The 24,391-nt window shown below is 37.0% G+C and overlaps 1 protein-coding gene across 1 annotated transcript in view; it reads left to right on the plus strand.

Annotated features, from left to right (window-relative positions):
- Nucleotides 1-24,391, plus strand: part of CUBN (cubilin) — a 271,996-nt gene that overhangs the window by 52,590 nt on the left and 195,015 nt on the right. The window contains exons 20-27 of the mRNA XM_055429374.2: nt 801-963; nt 1,333-1,549; nt 4,113-4,243; nt 16,993-17,185; nt 18,518-18,678; nt 19,103-19,284; nt 20,206-20,362; nt 21,842-22,029. Of these exons, the coding sequence (XP_055285349.2) occupies nt 801-963; nt 1,333-1,549; nt 4,113-4,243; nt 16,993-17,185; nt 18,518-18,678; nt 19,103-19,284; nt 20,206-20,362; nt 21,842-22,029 (1,392 nt within the window). The remainder of the gene's footprint in view (nt 1-800; nt 964-1,332; nt 1,550-4,112; nt 4,244-16,992; nt 17,186-18,517; nt 18,679-19,102; nt 19,285-20,205; nt 20,363-21,841; nt 22,030-24,391) is intronic.

Raw genomic sequence — 24,391 nt, forward strand, 5'->3', positions numbered from 1 at the left:
TGTGGGGCTGGGGCTTGAGGGGGATGGGGAGTGGCTGCTGATGGGGATGGAGTTTCTTTTAGGGCAACTAAAACAGTGTCAGACTTTATTTTTTTGGGCTCCAAAATCACTGCAGATGCTGATTGCAGCCATGAAATTAAAAGACGCTTACTCCTTGGAAGGAAAGTTATGACCAACTTAGATAGCATATTAAAAAGCAGAGACATTACTTTGCCAACAAAGGTCCGTCTAGTCAAGGCTATGGTTTTTCCCGTGGTCATGTATGGATGTGAGAGTTGGACTGTGAGGAAAGCTGATCGCCGGAGAATTGATGCTTTTGAACTGTGGTGCTGGAGAAGACTCTTGAGAGTCCCTTGGACTGCAAGGAGATCCAACCAGTCCATTGTAAAGGAGATCAATCCTGGGTGTTCATTGGAAGGACTGATGCTAAAGCTGAAACTCCAATACTTAGGCTACCTCATGCATCGAGCGGACTCACTGGAAACGAGTCTGATGCTGGGAAGAATTGGGGGTGGGAGGAGACAGGGACGACAGAGAATGAGATGGCTGGATGGCATCACGGATTCGATGGACATGAGTTTGAGTGAACTCCGGGAGTTGGTGATGGACAGGGAGGCCTGGCGTGTGTGATTCATGGGGTCGCAAAGAGTCGGACATGACTGAGAGACTGAACTGAACTGAAAATATTCTCAAATTGATTTTTACTATATTAATAGATTTTATTAAAAAAATTATTCTTGAAGCAGTTTTCCAAAATAAATATCTAAGAGAATAAATTTGAACATATCTTTTTTACTTAGATTGGTAGCAGTTCCATTTTGGGTTCTGAAAATGAAAAGCATTGTGGCACAGACATCCCTTCGTTTATAACATCCGTGTACAATTCTCTTCATGTCATATTTGTGAAAAGTTCTTCTACTGAAAACCGTGGTTTTGTGGCTGAATTTAGTAGTGCAGCTTTGGGTAAGTGATTCTTCTACTTTGCCTTTGGGGCTTGTATCAGAATAAGTGAACAATGGAAATATATTATTATAGAAAATTAATCTATACTGTAGGTGTGTAGTCACCTATGCTGTAAAAATTTTAAAGTACACTTAAAGACAAAGGAAATATATATTTCCTAATCAGCACATCTCAGTGGTTTATTGATGCCTATTAATAAGAGAAAAATTTAGGTTATCCTAGGTGGCACAAAAGGAAACTTTTCCTTTTTGACCTTTCAAGAGGTTATGATCAGATTATTTTATTTGGAATTCCAGGTAGCTTGTTGGTTCTAAGTTTAATCAGAATTAAAAATAATTTGGATAATTATTATTATTTTTATTTCAACAGCATGTGGAAAAGTTCTTACAGAGTCAACCGGAAGCATTCAAAGTCCTGGCCATCCAAATATCTACCCTCATGGCATCAGTTGTACCTGGCATATCATGGTCCAACCTGGTCACCTGATTCATCTGAGATTCAGAGAATTTCATCTGGAGTTTCATTACAATTGCACAAAGGACTATCTAGAAGTTTATGACACTGGTTCTCAGACATCTCTTGGGAGGTGAAAATATTTTATTTTTTGCTTTTTAACATGAAAGTTTCCTGCTTTCTTGTGTTCCTCCTTCTGTAAAAGATGTTAAAATCCACCATGTTGTGTTATAAAAACTAAGTGAGATCAACACACTTCTCCGTGACCTTTTCTATATCATTATTCACTGCTGTGTAGCCTTGGGCATTAGTAATTACCTTTTGACATGAGGATATACCCATGAAGGCATCATCAAAATCAAGATAATGCTCATATCCATCACACTCAGACCTTCTTCCTGCCTTCAAACCTCCTGTAAGTCTTCATTTCTGCCCCTCTTCTCCAACCCCAGGAAATCATTGCACTGCTTTCTATCACTGTAAGTTAGTTTGCATATCTGACATTGTATAAAAGCGGAATGCTGTATGTACTCATTTTTTATCTGACTTTTCTCAGTCAGCATATTTTGTTGAGTTCCTTTAGTCTGAGGGTTAATAGTTTAATGAAATCTGAAAAATTTGGGGCTGTTAGTTCTTGAAAAGCTTTTTTAGTCTCTTTTGCTCTTGGAACTCTATTTGCACCTATCTTAGGCCATTTGATATTGTCCCACAACTCACTGATACTCTGTTCATTTGAGTTTGTCTTTGTTCTGTGTGCATTTCATTTTGGAAAGTATCTATCGCTCTGTATTCAAGTGCACTAATCTTTTCTTCTATAGTGTCTATTCTGCTATCAATCCTACCAAGTACATTTTTCCATCACAGACATTGTAATTTTCACTTCTGGAAATTCATCTGAGGCCATCTTTTGTATCTTCCACATCCCTACTTTACATATTAATTTTTTCCTTCTAGCATCTTAAATTGGTGGGATACAGTTATAAATATTTTTATGTTTTTGCTGATTCAGTCCCTCTTGCTATATTATGATTGATGAATTTTTCTTCTCCTTATGGGTTATGCTTTCCTCCTTCTTTTCATAGTTGGTAATACTTGATATTACCAATTCATTGGAAAAGATCTTGATGCTGGGAAAGATTGAAGGCAGGAGGAGAAGGGGGCAACAGAGGATGAGATGGTTGGATGGCACCACTGACTCAGTGCACATGAATTTGAGCAGCCCAGCATGCTGCACTCCATGGGATCGTAAACAGTCAGACACGACTTAGCGACTGAACAACAATATTTGATAGGATGACAGACATTTTCAGTCATCTTGTCTCCTGTCTCTGAAGAGTTATTGTCTTTCACTGCTTGATATCTAGTGTCTTGAGAACCATTGTTTTATCTGTTTTGTCCAGATTTTCACTTGTTTCAGAAAAAAGATTATGTAAATCTAGCCCCTGTTATTACATCTTTGTTGGACATAGATACCTCTTGATTCCCTCTTTCCCTTTTTTTGTATTTCATTTTCTTTTTCCTCATCCATTTTTTAAACATTTAAACATATTTTTCCTTATCCATTGTTTCCTTAAAATTATTTTTGCCCCTAACTTTATTCTCCCTCTTCATTTTTTGCTTTTCCTTGTCTTAATCTTTAAACTTTTAAAATTCCTTCTTTTTTATGGCTGGTGCTTGATTCCTAATCACTGAAAATTACCTATTTTTTGCTGAATGATATAAACTATTACTGTTGTTCAAAAGAGAGACATATAGAATTTAATTCATCTACCTTTGCTTTGTTAAAGATATTAAATCATTTCTACACTGAAATGGTATTATACACCATTTTTTCCCCTTTTTCTGCCTCGGAAATTAACTCATATATTTCCCATGTTTAATACTTTGTCTTATTTTGGTTTCTATTTTTTCACCCTGTCATTCCTTTGCTTTTACCAAGTGTTCTTTGAATTGAGATTTTGATTTTTTAGTCACTTCTTTCACAAGTGTTTCTAGATAAGAGCTCACAACATGATGTCTTATATTGCAACCTCTAGCCTTACTAGAATAGTTTTTCTGAGTAAAATTGCTTTCTTCAGCAAAAATTTGGCATGGATCAGCAATCAAACTCTTATCTCTGCATGGACCAGTGTTGTAAAGACAGTAGAGTTCACCTGTATAAGGCTAACTATTCTAGACACTGTTCTAAGTTCCTTATATACAGTGTATTAACTCATACAATCCTCAGGACAACTCTTTGAAGTAGGTCATATCACCATCCCCATTTATAGATGGGAAAACTGAGACATCTGTCCAAAATCATAAAGCCTCTAAGGGATAGAGCTAACTCTAGAGTCTGTGCTGAGTTTATAATACATGATTTTCCTTTGTTGTATGTTTATTATATTTCTATTAATAAGTTCATTAATATGCTATATAGTGACCTACTGTAGCTCAGAATTTCTAATTTCATTAAAATTCTGTTATATGACATGTCACACACTTAGGCACATACATAAAACCATCTAAAGGAAGTAACTGTGAGTTTGGATGATCTTTAGCAACTTTGTGTATGTTTTGTGCTTGAAATAAATTTGTTTTTTAAGGTTAATATGGGATATTATTATTGTGTTTTTTTAACAGGTCCTAATTTGGGGTATGTCGCTTTGAGCATCCTGAAAATTTTAAAACCTGTGTTCTTTCTTGGTTCCAAATAGATATTGTGGAAAATCCATCCCACCCTCTCTTACCAGTAGTGACAACTCATTAATGCTTACATTTGTGGCTGACTCTGACCTTGCTTACGAAGGCTTTCTAATAAACTATGAAGCAACTGATGCATCGGCAGGTAAGAAAATAGCATTGTATGCTTGGTTTCACTTACTTTCTCACAAAATAGTACCATAAGAATACTTCATGCCAAAATTTGTACTATATAAAGAAAGATGCTTTTATAATAAAGTGTAGTGACTTAAGTGCCTTTCGTATTAAATATAGAGTAATGATGAGTATTTTATCAATGTTAAATCTTCTGATTTTGGCAATTGTACTACGGTTTTGTAAGAAAATATTTATGTTTTTAGGAATAAGGAAGCAATGGGAGCAAAATATATGTATGTAGTAAATCTAAGTGAAAGGAATTTGGGAACTATTCCTATCAACTTTTCTGTTGAATTTAAATTTCTATCAAAATTAAATGTTACCAAACAGACCAAAAATTTAAGAAATTAGAAAAAGGACAAAAACAGAGTAAGAAACCACTATACTACATGGAATTCTATGGCAGAAAATGAAAGTTTTCTTGTTAGGATATACATTTCTAAATCTGACCTGATGAAATTGAAACTTTTCAGCATTTATTCCTTTTATTATATTTTTCAATTAGTTAATTCTCATCATTACTTTGCTCTTTGTCAATGTAATGTAGGAAACAAGTACCATTTGCCAGCAGGGTCTTTGAGGTCATAGGTAAACCAGAGATATTCCTAGCCAGTCCCAGAAACTATGGGTTTTAGGGCTTCCCTGGTGGCTCAACAGTAAAGAATCTGCCTGCCAATGCAGCAGATGTGGGTTTGATCCCTGGGTCAGGAAGATCCCCTGGAGGGGGAAATGGCAACCCACTTGTGTGCTTGCCTGGATAATCCCATGGACAGAGGAGCCTGGCGGGCTATAGTCCATGGGGTCATAAAGAGCTGGACAAGCCTTAGCGACCAAACAGCAACAATAAACGTGTTTTCTTAGGTTCATATTGCCACTGGGATATATACATTTTTAGGGAGTCTGGGTTTTCCTTTTGTGTAGTATTTAGAAAGATAGCTCATGGACCAAAATACTGTGCAGTTATGACATATGGGGGTGTGTGACTAAGTTTCCCAAGCATTTCACACCTTTGAATTGTCCCAGAAGCATGCAATTCTTCATTGCTTAAGAAAGTACTGAGAGCGTTTCATTGTGACATATGCGCTCCTGCTGACACTCTTGCATCCAGAAACCCCAGGCTCTCATCTTTTAAACCCCCACTCCCTTAAAAAAAAAAAAAAAGGTAAATTAATCTACTTGGAGTCCCTCTCAATTTCTCACTTGTTTCTTCTCAGAGCATCTGACTGTGATTCTTCATTTCAGGCTGCCTTCTAGTAGTTCAAGTTCTGTTTTGGAAGCATGGCTTTAGATTTCTCCAGGATCCCAACTGTGAGAAAGCTATACACCTTTGTCTGCTGTGGGTCCCACTCTCAAGACAGTTTATTATATAGCTCCAGCACCTGAGAAATCTAGCAATTCACTTTTCACTTTCCACTTTCACACATTGGAGAAGGAAATGGCAACCCACTCCAGTGTTCTTGCCTGGAGAATCCCAGGGACGGGGGAGCCTGGTGGGCTTCCGTCTATGGGGTCACACAGAGTCGGACACGACTGAAGTGACTTAGCAGCAGCAGCAGCAGCAATTCCAGTAGGTTACATTATATGATTGACATATTTACTGGACTTCGTTCAGATTTTTAACATCCACTGACCAAAACTGGCTTCTCAAGAAATCCTAGTATGCACACAATTTTCCATACTTCTGTGGTTTTATCTGCCTCATATATTTGGCCCAAACCGCAGCTGAATATTAGATTCAGATTTGGAGCAAATCACTTGAACTCTCTGGGCCATAGTCTTCTCATCTGTAAAATTAAGGGATTGTATTTGATGATCTTTGGGATGTCTTCTGCCTTTAATCAACTGTGAACACAAGTTTAATTTGCTGCATGAATAAACTAGCTATAACTTAGATAACAAACGATGCAGGTGGGACCTCCTAAAATATTATGGAAATCTTTGTAACAGCTCAATGTCTCTGCAGTGACTAACACAGCTCTGCTAAAAATCACTCTGGTTTGTAAAGCAGTATCTAGTGCAATGGGGGTAATCTGGCAGTGAGGATGATACATTTTAATTGAGAAAGAGAAGAGACAGATAAAATAAGAAGGTTGTGAAAAAGGAAAGAAGCCTGCTGGACAGAACAGGAAACTGATAAACAAAGGGAAAGACAGGTGAGGAAAGAGAAGAGCGTCCTGGCGTGGTTAACTCTGCAGACTCTGGTTGGCCTCCCTGTGGGGTAATCACTACCTTGGCTGTTGCGTCCAGACAGGGCTGAAATCACAGAAAGGAAGTGCTGGCTTTCTGTCCCTTGGCTGAGCCTGACTGAGCCTGGCTGGTCGCTGTGTGCCTGCCTTTTGCTGGATGATTTCATCGGTCTGACTCCCACAGGCAAATATTCTAAAGAGCAACCTGGTGATTGTATCCAGGAAGCCATATGGCCCCCTCATCTTACCGTTTGGAGCCCGTCTCAGTTTCCCATAGATGAGGGTGTGTTGGTTGGCCCTCATGAATTGTTGAGGGGCCCCCGCAGGACTGCTCAGGGAAGGTCTGGAGTCGGGACACTGACCTGGGGGTCCAGGCAGCCGGAGTCCGAGTGAGCTGCCCACCTGGAAACAGCAAGGTGGTAGGGTGCTTTCTTTTCAACTATCATATTATTTTTGATGTTGTCTGCAGGGTACAACAGTACCAGAGAGAAGTGTCAATGGAAGCTCAGTTGGTGGTCTTCATCTTATTTATTGCTTTAGCAAAAGTTATTTTTAGAGCAATCACAATCATGATGGTGTTGGGTTGTTGTCTTTTAGTCCCTCGGCACTACAGGTGTGAGTTTCTCTGTTCAAGTCTTTCCTGTCTTCATCTGATAAAAGTTAAATTTCCTAACTTGAATCCAGTTACTTTCCCATCTGTAGTTCGTACCATGGGGCTATGATGTCAGCCCCAAAGTATGTGTTTGGGCGGAAAGGGATTGACTTCTGGTCATTACTTTGACTCCTTCTCTCATCACTGTTTCTGCCTCAATCCAGATGTGCCTGGGCTAAGAGAGACAAAGAACTAACAAGAAAATATTTGTGGATAGAAATCCTTAAGGATATCTTAGCAACTGATTTATGAAACTGGATTTTAAATGTTTGCTAATTTAAAATACAAAATATTTTAATTCTGAGAGAATATAATTGATTAGTTAACTTTAATTTTTAAACTGTAATTTTATTTTCTGTTAACATCTACTGCATATACATTAACATGATCCTACTGAGAGGACTTTAAGAGGATTTAAGAAAGAAGAGAGAAATGTACCTGACACACTTTCTACTTTAACATTAGTTGAAAGCTGTGTAATGTCCATTCTAGTGTTTTTCAAACATTGAAACAGTCATGATTCCTTAGTGGGTCATGATATTCTTATGAGATTGATACCTACATTTGTTAAAAGTATGGAACAAATGGGAGATTGAGATTGACATATATACATACTGTATATAAAATAGACCATAGCACAGGGAATTCTACTCAATACTCTGTAATGAGCCAAATGGGAAAAGAATCTAAGAAAAGGTAGATATTTGTATATGCACAGTTGATTCACTTTGTGGGCGGGTGTTTAGTGCTGTTTTTCATCCATCACCCTGAAATTGAGCACAGAAGAGGCATCAAAGAGTGAGAAGTCAAGAAATGATTAACAGAAGGGCAAACAAGGGTTTCTTTAGAAGACATGAATAGAGAGTGTTCTGTTTCTGTTTTAAAACTTCAGTCCAGTAGAGCAGTGTTCTCAAACTCGAGCATTCATTGGAAACTTGAGGTAGGGTTTTCTTATTAAAAGTTCAGGTACCAGAGTGTGTGTTAGTTGCTCAGTCATGTACGATTCTTTGCAATCCCATGAACTGTAGCCCGCCAGGCTCCTCTGCCCATGGAATTCTCCTGGCAGGATTACTGGAGTGGGTAGCCATGCCCTTCTCCAGGGAATCTTCCCAACCCAGGGATCAATTCCAGGTCTCCTTCATTGCAGGTGGATTCTTTACCCTCTGAGCCACCAGGGAATCTGAGTCACATAGGTCTAGGGTAGGTTTTTAGCACCTCTATTCAGATGGTTCTAATGAAACATGGCAGTTCATCAGAGATTCTGAAAGTCATGTCTTACGACATAAATTGCTGAGTTACAGCTGAGATCTCATGGTGGACTGGGCTGTAACTCCTCATGATGGAAAGTATTTTCTATGATTTGGTGAAACGACAGCTGAAGGTATAGGCAGAGCCTTGATTCTGGTCCCAACCTTGCTGCTAACTTGGAAATCTTTGGGCAAGTGACAAGCCTCTCTGATTCTTTCTGTGTTTTCTGCTTTGAGATATTCAGATATTTTCCCTCTGTAAAAGGTTTCTAGTAAATTTATTGATCTTTTAAAGATTTACTTTCTCATTGGTCAATATTTTCTAATATTTTTTTGCTGTATGTATGGGTTTCCTACCACTCTCCAGCTCAGTAGATTTATCTTATTATTGTTATTTTTTTAGATTTATTTTATTTTTTGGCTGTGGTGGGTCTTTGTTGATGCATGTGGGCTTTCTTTAGTTGCAGTGAGCAGCGACTACTCTTTGTTGAGGTGTGTGGGCTTCTACTGCAGTGGCTTCTCATGTTGCAGAGCATGGCTTCCAGGTGCACAGGCTTCAGTAGTTGTGGCACGTGGGCTCAGTAGTTGTCACTCTCAGGCTCTGAAACCAGGCTCTGTAGTTATGGTACTCAGGCTTAGTTGCCCCACACATGTGGGATCTTCCTGGACCAGGGATGGAATCTGTGTCCCTTGCATTGCAAGGTGGATTCTTAACCACTGGACCAGCAGGGAAGCCTGGTTTATCTTATTTAATTTATTATATTTCTTAGTTCTTAGGATGAAAATACTAAATAAGATATTTAATTGTGATATTCTTAGTTTCCTACTCGTCTTCATTTCTATTATTTTTATAAGTCTTTATTGAATTTGTTACAGTACTGCTTCTGTTTTTTTATGTTTTGGGATTTTGGCCGTGAAGCATGTGGTGTCTTAGCTTCCAACCCAGGAATAGAACCCCCACCTTCTGTTTTGGAAGGTGAAGTCCTAACCACTGGACCACCATGGAAGTCCTCTCTTCATTTCTAAATTGACATTCCATGCTTAAAGAAACCAGGGATTTTAAAGAACACAGGATTTGGAAAGGAAGGACTTGGATGTGAATTTTATCTTTGCTTTGTCTGAACTAAGTGATTTTCAGAGCTTAACCTCCCTGAGCCTCAGCTCCTTCATCTGTGCCTTCATCTCTAAGAAGTGAAGGTTAGAATGTCTGGCTGTTTCATATAGTTGGGGAAGATAAAATGAGACATTTTCTGTGAAAAGTTCATAATTGTTCTAAAGGGCCATGACTGTGCCAGATTTAAAATAGAATTGCTGATATTCAAATACAATTTTACAATAACTGCTTTAGTGGTTCAGCTTGTATCCATATTCATTAGAATTGGTCATCACATGGGAAAAGAAGTCATTACTGTGACCACCTAGCAGAAAATTGTAGGTGAATGTTAGATTTGGGTTAGGGAGACTTTTTCTTTCCTAGTGGAGAAATGGAACCTGTAATTTTATCTTCTCTCAGGTCTTCATTTTGAGGATTGTTAAACCAAATATGCCAGTAGAAGCAGATGACAGTCCCAGGGTTAATTAGAAAATCTGAGGTCATAGGGATTCATGCAGACCCAGAAGTTTTGTAAATGATTTCAGAAAGCTCTGTCTATATATAAGGTTGCTCACAAATGTGACTGGCTAATTGCATAAGTTTGATCTATGGTTCTGGAGAAGACTCTTGAGAGTCCCTTGGACTGCAAGGAGATCCAACCAGTCGATCCTAAAGGAAATCAATCATGAATGTTCATTAGAAGAACCGACCCTGAAGCTGAAGTTCCAATACTTTGACCACCTGTTGCAAAGGGCTCACTCATTAGAAAAAGACCATGATGCTGGGAAAGATTGAAGGCAGGAGGAGAAGGGAATGACAGGGGACAAGATGGTTGAATGGCATCACTGACTCAGTGGACATGAGTTTGAGCAAACTCCAGGAGATGGTGAAGGACAGGGAAGCCTGGTGTACTACAGTCCATGGGGTTGCAAAGAGTCAGACATGATTGAGTAACTAAACAGCAAAATCACATTAGTTGTCTCACAATACAAAGCAGGGAGGTGGTAGAACAGCTACTCATAATCTAGGTCTCCCTCGGAGAGACACTCTTCTAGCCACAGGATCAGTTTATCCTAGTCCTGTCACCCAAATCATATGCGATGATATCATCATTACTTTTTGAGTTGGAGGATTATCCATGTTTTGAATTTCCCCTTTGATAATGAACTGAATGCTATGTTACTAAAACTTATTTAAAAGTGCTTACTAGAGGCAGACCTACATTGTCATTTTTAGAAAAATATGTTTGTGATTTTATGGTCGTCCATGGAAGACATTTATATACTTTCTCTTTTCTTCCTTTACTTCTTTTTTTGAAGTTGATCAGAAAGAAAGATGTGAGAGGCCTACTAATAACTGTCTTTGATCTTCAGAGATGTTCTTTTTCACTGCTATTTCAGTGGAATATATTAGACGGAAGAAATCTACTTTTCTTCTTCATCAGTTTGTCAATATTGTTAGACCATAATAAAAGGCAAACTGCTATTGGGTATAAGTTTCCCTTTGGGTACATGAGATGTAAATAAAAGGCATTTTTCATGTTTGGATCTTGTGTTGATGTTAAGAAGCATCATGGCAATACGTGAATATCCTTTTATGGGAATATATTTAACTTTAATTATTTGTGCTTTATTTACTAAGCATAGTAGGAAGCCAAAGCCTAGCATATTCTCATTACACTGCCTATAAACATAAGCCTACTCATACTTCTCAATATCAATATTATTTTACAAAGAGCAGTTTACACTGTCTTAAGAACATTGTACATGTTTCAGTGTTAGGTAACAGCACTTACTACCCTTTTAAGAAACAGATAAGTTTAGAGAACCACTGTTTTTCTCTCTATTAAATTATAGATATGAATCTCATAAAAACTAAAAATGTTAACATTAAATATTCTATCATTTAATATTTATAAAAGGTGTACCTTAAAAATATTTTTGTTTCTCTGTTTTAACTTTATTTATTAAATGTTAGATATCTGAATTATTTATTGGATTTCCTTCAGAGAACTCACCTTGTCTTTGAACAGAACTTTCACCCTTTTAATAACCCATAGACTTTTATTTTGTAATTTCATGTAGTAAAATTCATTCATAGTTTTAGCAAATGTGTATACCCATGTCATCACCACCCCATGCAAGATATAGAACATTTTTATCATCTCAGAAGGTGTCCCAGTGTCCCTTTATAGGGGCTTCTATCCTCCATCTTGACAACTGCAGACCTTGTGCTTATGACTGTGCATTCGTTTTGCCTATTCAAAAGGCAAATATGAAGGGGAACACACAGTGCATTCTTTTATGTCTGGCTTCTTACATAAAGCATAATGCTTCTGAAATTTGTTCATGTCATACCATTTATAAGTAGTTCTTTTCATTGCTGACTAGTCTTCTATTGTAATGGATGTATGATAATTTGATATCCATTCACTTGTTTTTGGATAGTTGGATTGTTTCTGGTTTTTAGCTATTATGAAAAAAGCTGCTGTGAAATTGATGTATAAGTTTTTTGTGGACTTAGGTTATCAGTTCTCTTGGGTAAATTCTAAGGGTAGAATTTCTAGATCTTATAGTAATGCTGTGTTTAATTTTATGAGAAATTGCCAGCTACTTTTCCGAAGTGGTTATATCATTTTATGTTCCCATCTGCAATAAAAGAGAATTCTACTTTCTCCACATTTTTGTCGATCCTTGGTATTGTCAATCTTTTCATTTTAGCCACCAATAGTTGTGCCTCATTATTGTTTTAATTTACATGTCCCTGATGACTAGTAGGACTGAGTACTTTTTTACATGCTTATTGGCAATTCATATATTTCTTTTGCGAAGTGTCCATTGAAATCATCTTGTTCATTTTTATTATTGTCATATGTTATATATTCCACATAAAATTATGTATTTTGTCAGATAAATGTATGACACATATTGTCTCCCACTGTGTGTAGCTGGCCCTTTCTTTTTCTTAATGGTATTGTTTGAAGAGCAATAATATGTCCTTTTTTCCCTTCATGGCTAGTGTTTCTTTTTTTTTTTTTTTATGTTGCTTAAGAAATCTATGTCTACTAAAGTTGTGAGGATTTTATGTGCATTCTTCTGCAAGTTTTTTGCTGTGAGGCTTTTACATTTGTTTATGATCCACTTTGAGTTAATTTTCCTATGTAATGTGAGTTTGAGTAAACTCCAGGAGTTGGTGATAGACAGGGAGGCCTGGCGTGCTGTGATTCATGAGGTCACAAAGAGCTGGACACAACTGAGCAACTCAACTGAACTGAACTGAACTGAATGTGAGTTATATATTCAAGGTTGTTTGTTTGCTTCAGTTCAGTTCAGTTCAGTCACTCAGTCGTGTCCGACTCTTAGCGACCCCATGAATCACAGCACGCCAGGCCTCCCTGTCCATCACCAACTCCCGGAGTTCACTCAAACTCATGTCCATCGAGTCAGTGATGCCATCCATGATATCTAATCATTCAAGCACTATTTGTTGAAAAGATTGTCCTTTTTGCACTGATTTGCCTTTGCATTGCTGTTGAAAACTAATTGCCCCTGTATCTTTGGGTCAGTTTCTGAAATGGCTGTTCTATTCCATTGATCTATGTATCTTTCCCTATGACAATAGACTTTATTACTTCATATTATGTAATTTTATAGTTTATCTTAAGATCTGGAAGTGTAAATCATCCAGATTTTTCAAAATTGTTTTGGTTATCCTAGGCTTTTTATACTTCCATATACAATTTTAGAATCATCTTTTCAATTTGAACTAAAGCAAAAAAAACAAAAAATACAAACTTGTTGGGAATTTGATTAAAATTGGATTGAATATATAGATGAATCTTAGGACAAAGGACATCTTACAATGAGTCTTCCAATCCATTATCACATTTACTTCTCTATTTATTCAAATCTTTTGAAATATCTTTCAGCAATGTTTTAACGTTTTCACTGTAGAATTTTTGTTTCTTCCCATTAAGTTTTCTGTCAAGTGCTTTATGCTTTATATGCAATTGTAAATGGTATTTAAAATTTTATTTTCCAGTTATTTGAATAGTATTTGAAAATTAAATTTATTTTTAAATAGTTATCTTGTATCCTATAACCTTATTAAATTCAGTTATTTGTTCCAGTATCTTTTAGTAGATTTCTTAGTGTATTTTACATAGGCAATTGATCATATCTGTAAGCAAAGTTTTATTTTTTCCTTTTCATTATCTGTTTGTCTGTCTCTCTCTATTTGCCTTTTGACATAACTGAGACCTTCTATGACACTGAATAGAAGGAGTGAGGTTGGACGTACTGGCCTTGCTGTTTATCTTGACAGGAAAGCACTCAGTCCTTTACTACCCAAGTGTGATGTTAAGTTTGGGCCTTTCATAGATGCCTTTCTTCTGTTGCTACTTTCCTGTCTTCTCTTTGGTTTTCAGAATATTTTTAGTATTCTATTTTATGTCCTTATTTGGCTTTTTAATGATATCTCTTTTTGTGTTTGCTCAAGGCCTAGCAATATGCATTCTGAATTAAATTCTTAAAGCTGTCTGAATATGGTATGGTCAGTGAGTCTGTGGTCAGTCTATAAGTTCATCAGCTCAAGGAGACTGTTTCACAGCCTTTAATGTTCATTTGATCCATGAATTTTCATCTTAATAATACTCCTTACTGGATCTGAAATACTTAATATACCACGTCTTCACACACAGCCCTGCTCCTGCTTTCCCCTGCTTTATCTCTGCCTTTTCTCTCCTCCCATTCTCCCCTCCTCCTTCTCTTATCCCCTCCCTCCTTTTCGTCCGACCTTCCTTCCTTTTCTTCCTTCCATTATTCTTTGGCCCTTGAAGGAACATCTTGGCAGACTATAGAAAAGTATACAACGTTCATCCCTGAAGTTAAATATCACTGTCAAATCCTTCAATACATTAAGACTTGATCACTTGCTGTTTAAAGTCAAATGACCAACTATGTGGTAAGTGCTTGTTATTCTGAGGGCTGCGCGTGACAGGAGAACCCGGGGTGTTTCTGTGCACCTGGTTCCTTGTTTCTTTTCTGAGTGTGGTTATACAGCAGCGACTTGGGAAAATAGCACACCTAACTGTGGTGTTGGAGAAGACTCTTGAGAGTCCCTTGGACTGCAAGGAGATCCAACCAGTCCATTCTAAAGGAGATCAATCCTGGGTGTTCATTGGAAGGACTGATGCTAAAGCTGAAACTGCAATACTTTGGCCACCTCATGCGACGAGTTGACTCACTGGAAAAGACTCTGATGCTGGGAAAGGTTGGGGGCAGGAGGAGAAGGGGACGACCGAGAATGAGATGGCTGGATGGCATCACTGACTCTGTGGACATGAGTTTGAGTGAACTCCGGGAGTTGGTGATGGACAGGGAGGCCTGGCGTGCTGTGATTCATGGGGTCGCTAAGAGTCGGACACGACTGAGCGACTGAACTGAACTGAACTGAACCCTCATTTTCTTTTTTTATTCATCATAAAGTGTAACAGTTTATTCTCCTCCAGAACCTGCCCATCAGGGACTTGTGTTTACTCCAGGATCCTAGATTTATGTTATTACCAGATACAGTTGAAGATACATTGAAACCAGATTTTCTTTTGGAAATACCTCAGACTTGGAGGGCATAGGAGATTAAGTGGGTTGGTCAGTGACTAGAGAGCATGAAGAGATGAATAGATCAAATTGAAACTGGTAAAGTAGAAAAGTTAGTAGTTATTTAGGAAATAAAATTATCCTATCTAAAAGGTTTATATGAATGATACCATTTATTCACTGTATTTATGCTCTGCCTTTCTTACTCTTCTCTGTTCCATTTTAGAGTGTACTGATGATCACTATCGTTTACTGAGCACACACTGTGTTCAGTTCAGTTCAGTCGCTCACTTGTGTCTGACTCTTTGCAACCCCATGGACTGCAGCATGCCAGGCCTCCCTGTCCATCACCAGTTCCCAGAGTCTACTCAGACACATGTCCATTGAGTCGGTGATGCCATCCAACCATCTCATCCTCTGTCGTCCCCTTCTCCTCCCACCTTCAATCTTTCCCAGCATCAGGGTCTTTTCAAATCAGCCAGTTCTTCGCATCAGATGGCCAAACTATTGGAGTGTCAGCTTCAACATCAGTCCTTCCAATGAATATTCAGGACTCATTTCCTTTAGGATGGACTGGTTGGATCTCCTTGCAGTCCAAGGGACTCTCAAGAGTCTTCTCCAACACCACAGTTCAAAAGCATCAATTCTTCTGCACTCAGCTTTCTTTATAGTCCAACTCTCACATCCATACATGACTACTGGAAAAACCATAGCTTTGACTATATGCACCTTTGTTGGTAAAGTAATGTCTCTGCTTTTTAATATGCCGTCTAGGTAGGTCATAACTTTTCTTCCAAGGAGCAAGCATCTTTTAATTTCATGACTATAGTCACCATCTGCAGTGATTTTGGAGCCAAAAAAAAAATAAAGTCTCTCACTGTTTCCACTGTTTCCCCATCTATTTGCCATGAAGTGATGGGACCAGATGCCATGATCTTTGTTTTCTGAATGTTGAGATTTAAGCCAGCTTTTTCACTCTCCTCTTTCCTCTTCACTTTCTGCCATAAGAGTGGTTTCATCTGCATATATGAGGTTATTGATATTTCTCCCAGCAATCTTGATTCAAGCTGTGCTTCATTCAGCCCATCATTTCTCATGATATACTCTGCATATAAGTTAAAGAAGCAGGGTGACAATATACAGCCTTGACTTACTCCTTTTCCTATTTGGAACCAGTCTGTTGCTCCATGTCCAATTCTAGCTGTTGCTTCTTGACCTGGATACAGATTTCTCAGGAGACAGGTAATTCTATCTCTTTAAGAATTTTCCATAGTTTGTTGTGATCCACACTGTCAAAGGCTTTGGCATAGTCAATAAAGCATGAACTATACCATGTTCAAATCCTTTAATTGTATTATCTTTGACCCTCAAAAATAGTTACATCTCCATTTTCGAGGTAAGGCTCAGAATGGTGAAGCAACTTGCCTAAGTTTGTACAACTTGCTGGTATCTGAACTGGGCATTGATTCAAGGTCATTCCCATCCCCGGGTTTCATCTCCTATTCATCCCCATGTGGCTGAGTACTGGCTTTGTCATTTCTCATAAATGCATGCTTTGATAAAAACCATTCTGAAAGAAAGTTTGAAAGAACTGAATTATCACTAAGCCTTCCCCTGTGATTTCTGTAGGTAAGCCTAGTTTTTAATGTTTATGATAATTTGCATGGATTAGAAAATAATAAAGTACTTCCAAGAACCAAAAAGTTGTGATTATGTGTAACTACTTCCCCCATATAGCTTGGGTTTACTATTAGTAATTGTTTTTGCCTTTGAGATTTTGAAAACTTTGTTTTGAAAGGAAATCATTCTTTGAACATCCCAGAATGGCATATTGAAAATAAAATATATTAGCATAAATTAATGAAGTGTATATAACTAAATGTCTTATAAATGTATTGTCTTGTAAATTACTTTTTCTCTTGGGATCTATTTCTTTTTACAGCATGCTTGAATGACTACACAGAAGAATCTGGGACTTTCACTTCTCCAAACTTCCCCCGTTTTTACCCCAACAACTTGGAATGCATTTATAGGATCACAGTGGAAAGCAGCCAACAGATTGCGTTACACTTCACAAACTTCTCCTTAGAGGATGCCATTGGTAGTACATGTGTAGCAGATTATGTGGAAATCAGGTAAGCACCTTTATTTCATCATAATCTTTTTTTTCTTATTTATTTTCACTTTTAATTTTTCTTGGAAAGGATAAGAAAAAAATATAGAAAGTCTTCTGTGAAGTTCCTTTTTATGCTCTTTCTTACAAGATATGAAGTTTGTCGTTTGGAACCTGACTTAACAGTAGGAAAACAGAAAGGCTTGTGAATTTCAGTACAAGGCTTTTGGCTTGTGAATTTCAGTACAAGACTTTTCTCTTTAATTCTGTAGTGCTTTGAAAGAACGGGTTTTTTAAAGTTATATTTGCAGTAAAGGTGAGTTAAAGTATATATTAATATCTCCCCAGATCGTTATTATTGTTTTAGTTGCCAAGTCATGTTCAACTCTTTTGCGACCCTGTGGACTATAGCCCACCAGGCCTCTGTGTCCATGGGATTTCTAGATTGTTGCATTGAGTTAAATTAGACTAATAATTTGTTGCACATCTGTGTTAAAGTTTTTATTTGGCATTTCAAAAGGCTAGACTCTTATACTATTTTATAATAAACTTAGTTCTCTGATGTAAAGTAAGCTACTTAAACAATAAATCACAATTCCCTGATGCTGGGAAAGATTGACGGCAGGAGGAAAAGGGGGTGATAGAGGATGAGATGGTTGAATGGCATCTCCAACTTGATGCACATGAGTTTGAGCAGACATAGTGAAGGACAGGGAAGCCCGGCATGCTGCAATTCATGGGGCTGCAAAGAGTTGGACATGACTTAGCGATTGAACACCACCACCATATAATGCTAAAATAAGATGATTTTCTTAATTATCAGCAATCATTGATTGAGTGAATCCTTTTTTAGGCTCGGAAAATTCAGATTATAAACTATAGATAGTAAACTAGATTTAAGACCCCCAAAATTCTTAGGGAAGGAAGTATTTTTAAAACTATGCATAACTATGTCAAATATATTACATTTTGAAAACTTTCAAATTAGAAAAACATTCAAGTTTCTCTGTAAACTTTTGTTTATATTGTTAATGATTTTTGTTTCTTTATCTTTTGTTCTATGACATATTTGCCAGACGCTTTATTTGAAAGGGAGAAGATTTAAGTCTTTTTCTCCATTTATAATTGGGTATATAAAATGTCATGTCAATAATAAATGATGGTGATTTTATATTGTTATTCACATGCTATTTAATAAAGTGAAAAACTGAAAACTTGGAATTGTTTTTAGAATATTTTTGAGAGAGGTTGACTGACAAATGGATCTGTTTTTGATGTCAAAGTTAATTAACGTTAAATGTTTATATTATAACCTAATAACCTAATAAATGATCACACCTATATTTTGTTCCAGGAATGGAGGTTATGAAAATTCACCACTCCTGGGGCAATACTGTGGCTCAAATTCACCTCCAAGAATCATCTCCCACAGTAACAAGTTATGGTTAAAATTTAAGAGTGACTTCTTTGGCTCTGGACCTGGATTCTCGGCTTACTGGGATGGGTCCTTAACAGGTAAATGGCAAAGACTTGTACTTTATTGGAGAGTCCAGTCTGATTGGATTTTTCATTCTTGGATTGCTGTGCTCTTACCTTTTTTTTTTCCAGCTGTATTTTGTCAGTACTATTTGTAATAAACTTCAACATTGTGAATATTTCTGAATTAACCCTAGCTGTTTTGTTTTTGTTTTTGAAAGACATAGTAAGGGAAAATGTCATATTCCCTGGTATAGTTCATCAAGCTGGTCATGTTGGTTGGGAAAAGGAAAGTACATTGATGTGAATTGAGATTTTAGGCCTACTAGTCTTTGGTGGTGCAGGGTTGTTTTGTAACTTGGGTTTTAAGGGGAGTAACAGTAGCACCAGTTTGATATAGACAAGAGAATTCAGTTTTACAGAAAGAAAAGACTGTGTGTTATCCCCAGTCTTTCTCCCACAGGTTGTGGGGGCAATCTAACCACGTCCACCGGCACATTCACGTCCCCCAACTACCCGATGCCCTACTATCACAGCTCCGAGTGCTCCTGGTGGCTGAAGGCCAGCCATGGCAGTCCATTCCTGCTGGAGTTTGAAGACTTCCATTTGGAGTATCATCCAAACTGCAGTCAAGACTATCTGGCTGTATGTATGAAGTTTCACTTGTAGCTTTCACTGCTCCCATCTTGCCCAGTATATATCGATGCATCATTTTTTTATTTCTGAGATTCAGGAAAAGGGAACATTTAAACAATATCCACATTAAAAATTTAAACAAAATAAAAAATTAAAAGAAAATTTGATGAAAATACCTTTCTAAGTACAGCATATATTAATGAATGGCTTGGTACACTAAGTCTTTAAAATATACTGAATATAGACTGTTAAGATATGGTTAAAAATCTCCTGAAAGAGGTTATGAGGTTTATCATAGTTATTATCCACATGATTTCTATATATGTATTGAAAACTAAATCTTTAGGACTGTATCAGAGGTTGAATTAAAGAAGATAACTGAAGTCAATAAAGCAGGGCTTTTTACAGTACCAGTAAGTCACCATCTCCATTAAATAACCATCTAAATAAAAAATTTGTTAAAGTGTCATAAATGATAAACTATGAAATAAAAAAGCAAGGAAAACTACTGATAACAGCTATGGTCTCAAAAACATGTAATAATCCTTTATTTTCAATCTTTACATTTCAGGCTGGGTTCTCTCCCTTACTCCTATACACAGTCACATCTTGAGTACATAGCTCAATTTTATAGATGTTTAAGTACAATTTTATAAGATATTTTGATTCAGTGCTCTTCTATTGTTATATCATTGTGTATTTCTTCCCCACTTCTCATAAATTGCAGAGTCATTTAGATAATGTTTACAGCCATAATCATCTGACATTTAAAATATTTTCTTGGAACTTCCTTGGTGGTCTAGTGATTAAGACTCTGCACTTCCATTGCAGGGGGCACAAGTTTGATCCCTGGTCAGGGAACTAAGATCTTGCATGCCTTGTGGCATGACCAAAAAACAAACAAACAAACAATAAAATGTTTTCTTAAAGGTATATGATGGCTCAAGTACCAGCTCTCATCTGCTAGCTCAGCTTTGTGGGAATAAGAAACCACCTGTCATCCGTTCCAGTGGAGACAGCATGTCTTTAAAACTGAGGACAGATGAAGGCCAGCAGGGAGGTGGCTTCCTGGTTAAATACCAGCAGAGTAAGTGTGTGTACTGATTGCTCAGTGACTGCAGTGGGTATTCAGTCTCTTGAATGAAGCAAATTGAAAGAAGTGTAACCCGTTAGTTTGAGCAACTGAAATAAATCTTAGCTCCTTATGAAAAAGTTTAACTCTGTTTGATGGAGAAATCCTTACACATTGAGCATAATGTCATGTAACTAACACATGTGGTAAGCTCAGAAACCTGGAAGAAGAATTTGCTGAGATAGTCACAATTTAAAGATTGGTGTAACTGGTTAGCAGCTAATGGGTTTTCATTTGAATTAAACATGAAAGTCTTCTAATTGGGACTGTCAATAATGGGACATTATTCCATTATACATAGTTATCCAACACTACTGTTTTTGTCTTCTATCTCAAAAGGTAGTTAAATTTTATTGAGGGAAACTGTAGACCACAATGACTTACAAATGGTGTCCCAGTCACCCGTCAGGAAGCAATGTAGGAGAAATGCAACTACAAACCACCTTTTTCAGAGATAATTTTTCAATATATTTATTTTCCTATTCTCTTTTATTACACATCATACAATATGAAAAAGACTGGAGAAAAGTCATGCCTAGGCCTCATTCAAGTCATTAAGTTTGGTGGAATTTGGCCATGGCTCCCAAGACTAGCCATACGGTAGAAATGCCTAGTATAGTTATGTTGAAAACTCAGCTAAAGAAAATGCCACCATCGGATTGAAGACTTTTTTTTTCAAAATTTATTGTTTTTATTTCTTCTTCAAATCTTTTACGTTGCTTCTATTCAATTGACTCTTCCTGATGACTAACTAGAGGAATAACAGAGTCTTTATTATGAATTTCATGCTGACTTTTGAATGTTGAACAAAGCCATGTTGTTAATCATTTTTAGCACTCACATAGGACTTTATGTTTCTAAACTGTTGAATTTAAAGGTCAAAATTTCTGTTTCTTCCAAATGCTAAAGTTAGAAAAACAGAAGCATAGAATGTTTAATACACTTTTCTCAACAAACAAATTAGACTGATGTGTGAGTCAGGCTATGCTTTTCTGCTCTGCACCAATTCACAGGAACGTGATGCCAATTTTAACACACGCAATTTTCATGACACTTTAAAGTTTATGAATTCATTTAAATATTCTTTCACATTTGTTCTAAATGGAGACCATTTCCATATAAAAATGCTGCACCAACTACCTGTGTATGTATGCATCTATTTATGTTATATGTGTGTGTGTGTGTTTTTGTGTATGAAGTGAAGTCACTCAGTCGTGTCCGACTCTTTGCAACCCCATGAACTGTAGCCTACCAGGCTCCTTGGTCCATGGGATTTTCCAGGCAAGAGTACTGGAGTGGGTTGCCATTTCCTTCTCCACATACATATATATGTTTCTTTTTAACATAGATGTTTTCCTGTAGAAAAATCACACACATCTTGGGGCAATTGTGATACATATGATAGTGGTTAACAGTCATTGTTATTTTTCCCAGCATGTGATAACGTGGTGATTGTGAATCAAACCTATGGCATCTTAGAGAGTATCCATTATCCAAATCCCTATTCTGTCAACCAGCGTTGCAACTGGACCATCCAAGCAACAACTGGAAACACTGTGAATTATACATTTTTAGCATTTGAATTGGAATATTACACAAACTGCTCCACTGACTATTTAGAGGTATGTATTCTGAAGCTAAATAATCACTGCATTTTCTGTTCAAGTTAGCAAGCCAAGGTAAGTTATCATGCTTTGCAGCCAAACCATTCACCCTGTCCTAAATGTCTGTAATATGCTGACTATACATGGTATTTGAACAGATGTGTTTCATGTCTCTTTCACTGCATCATCTTAATAATAAGGGTATTTAATCCGTTAAATTATATGCACAAATAACTATCTGTGTTTTAAGGTTTCAATGTAACTTCTGGACTGAGTAACCTCGTCTTACCTAAGTAATGCAGAAGTAGAAGAACAACTTCTGGTTTTTGTTGGTTATTTTTTGTTTGTTCTTATTTATAAAGAGAGATCAGAAAGTATTTAAATATCATGACTTTAATACCTAATTAAGCTGATACTGGTAATCATGATTTTGATTCTTGTGTTTTATTTTTACACCTGAGTTCATTTCAGAACTTTCTGTATACAATGCTACACAATGAAAGTTGCTGGAAAATTAGGTACCTCCAAATAGAAGGTAATATGCTACTATTATGATAAGATATTTTATTTACCAAAGCTTTTTTGCTGATTTGAATATGCAGCTTTGTGGAGGTATAGATTGAAAAGTTAGGTGGTTACTTATCTTACTTTATTAATGTAATTATATAATCATATATAAAATTATATATTTTATAAGCCATTGTATTAATTTAGAATGTTAGTTTCCATTTTCATAAAACAATTTTACTCAGGCTATTTACATATATTTTGACATCTAGTTCTCATCATTAATAAAATCACTTTTGAGTCATTTAACACATCATCTTTATCTCCATGCTAGCATATAATACTTCTAATTCACATATAATGTTTTCACTAGAGATCTTTTCTAAGAGGCCAGTCCCCACTCTGATAACATTAGGACATTTCCTGTATCCCTTCTATCCACAACTTAATAATTGAGTATCGTTCTTTTTAAGATGGACAGTGATTTTTGGAAGTCTTGCTTGCAAAGACTTTCACCATCCAGTGTGTGTAACTTTCAGGACATAGTCCTGGGGAATCACAGAAAAAGCCTTTATCTTTGTAAAGTTGTTTTAATCCTCTTTTTAAGAAATTCTTTTTTTTTTTTTTAAAGCTAGCATTGATGGAGGTCATTTGAGATTATCATATCTTTTCCAAATAGCACTTTTGTTTTTCAAAGCAAAGAAGAGAAAGCTTTCTATACTTTGAGAGACTTTGTGAGGTGCTGAATATTAATATATGGATTCCTTGCCTTTGAAGGATATTTTTGGGGGTTAAAAAAAATCTTGCTTTATATTTAGAAAAACTCAGAGAAATAGTAACCATAGTGTTTACCCACCAGAAAGTTATATTTACTAGTAGTCAAAGAAAACATGAGACAAACATTAAAAAAGCACAAACTTGACGGAGATTTTAAAATCCCCTTTCCTTAATCTGTGGGCTTCCCTGGTAGCTCAGCTGGTAAAGAATGTACCTGCAATGCAGGAGACCCTAGTTTGATTCCTGGGTCAGGAAGATTTGCTGGAGAAGGGATAGGCTATCCACTCCAGTATTTGCTGGTGGCTTCCCTGGTGGCTCAGATGGTAAAGAATCCACCTGTGATATGGTAGACCTGGGTTCAATCCCTGGGTTGGGAAGATCTCCTGGAGAAGGGAACAGCTACACACTCCAGTATTCTTGCTTAGAGAATTCCGTGGACAGAGGAACCTGGCAGGCTACAGTCCATTGGGTCGCAAAAAATCAGACATGACTGAATGACTTTCACTTCACTTTACTTTCTTGATCTAGTGCTCAGGTGGTCTTCACAAGCTTGACAATGGCATATTTGTCTCATTCCATTTACCTGGAGTGATCATCTTCTTTTCTTCACATGGTGAGATTTTGTTCATTCTTTAGGTAAAAATACAAAAGTTTCTTTCAAAGCCACTTGTTCATACCACAGACAGCAGTTTGTCATATCATAGTTTTACCATGTGTGATTGTGCCCACATGCCCTACTGGACTGTAAGCTTTTTGAAGGTGAGAACTGTCTCCAGCTAACTTTATAACCCAGGCCCTGATTATAGAATTGGGGTCTTATGGGTGTTCAGTAAGTTCAGGTTAAATTGAACATCACAGCCATATTTTAGCATCAGCTGAAAGACAAGCTATAAGAAAGAACTGAATTCCAAACTGGCCTTTTTGTGTAATCTCTACACACTCCCTACAATTCTACCACGTTGAGCACATACCAAAATAGAATTAATGGGTGTGCAGAGTATTGCATGTTTACCAATCTGCTGGGCGCCTTATTTGATAAAAGCACAATGCAGAGAGCAGGGCCAACAGGAAGCTTTTGAACTGGGCTTTAAGGACG

Source organism: Moschus berezovskii, chromosome 15, assembly GCF_049115385.1.
Source record: "Moschus berezovskii isolate FMDL1 chromosome 15, NW_MosBer_1.0, whole genome shotgun sequence".
In the NCBI taxonomy this organism is placed as follows: Eukaryota; Metazoa; Chordata; class Mammalia; order Artiodactyla; family Moschidae; genus Moschus; species Moschus berezovskii.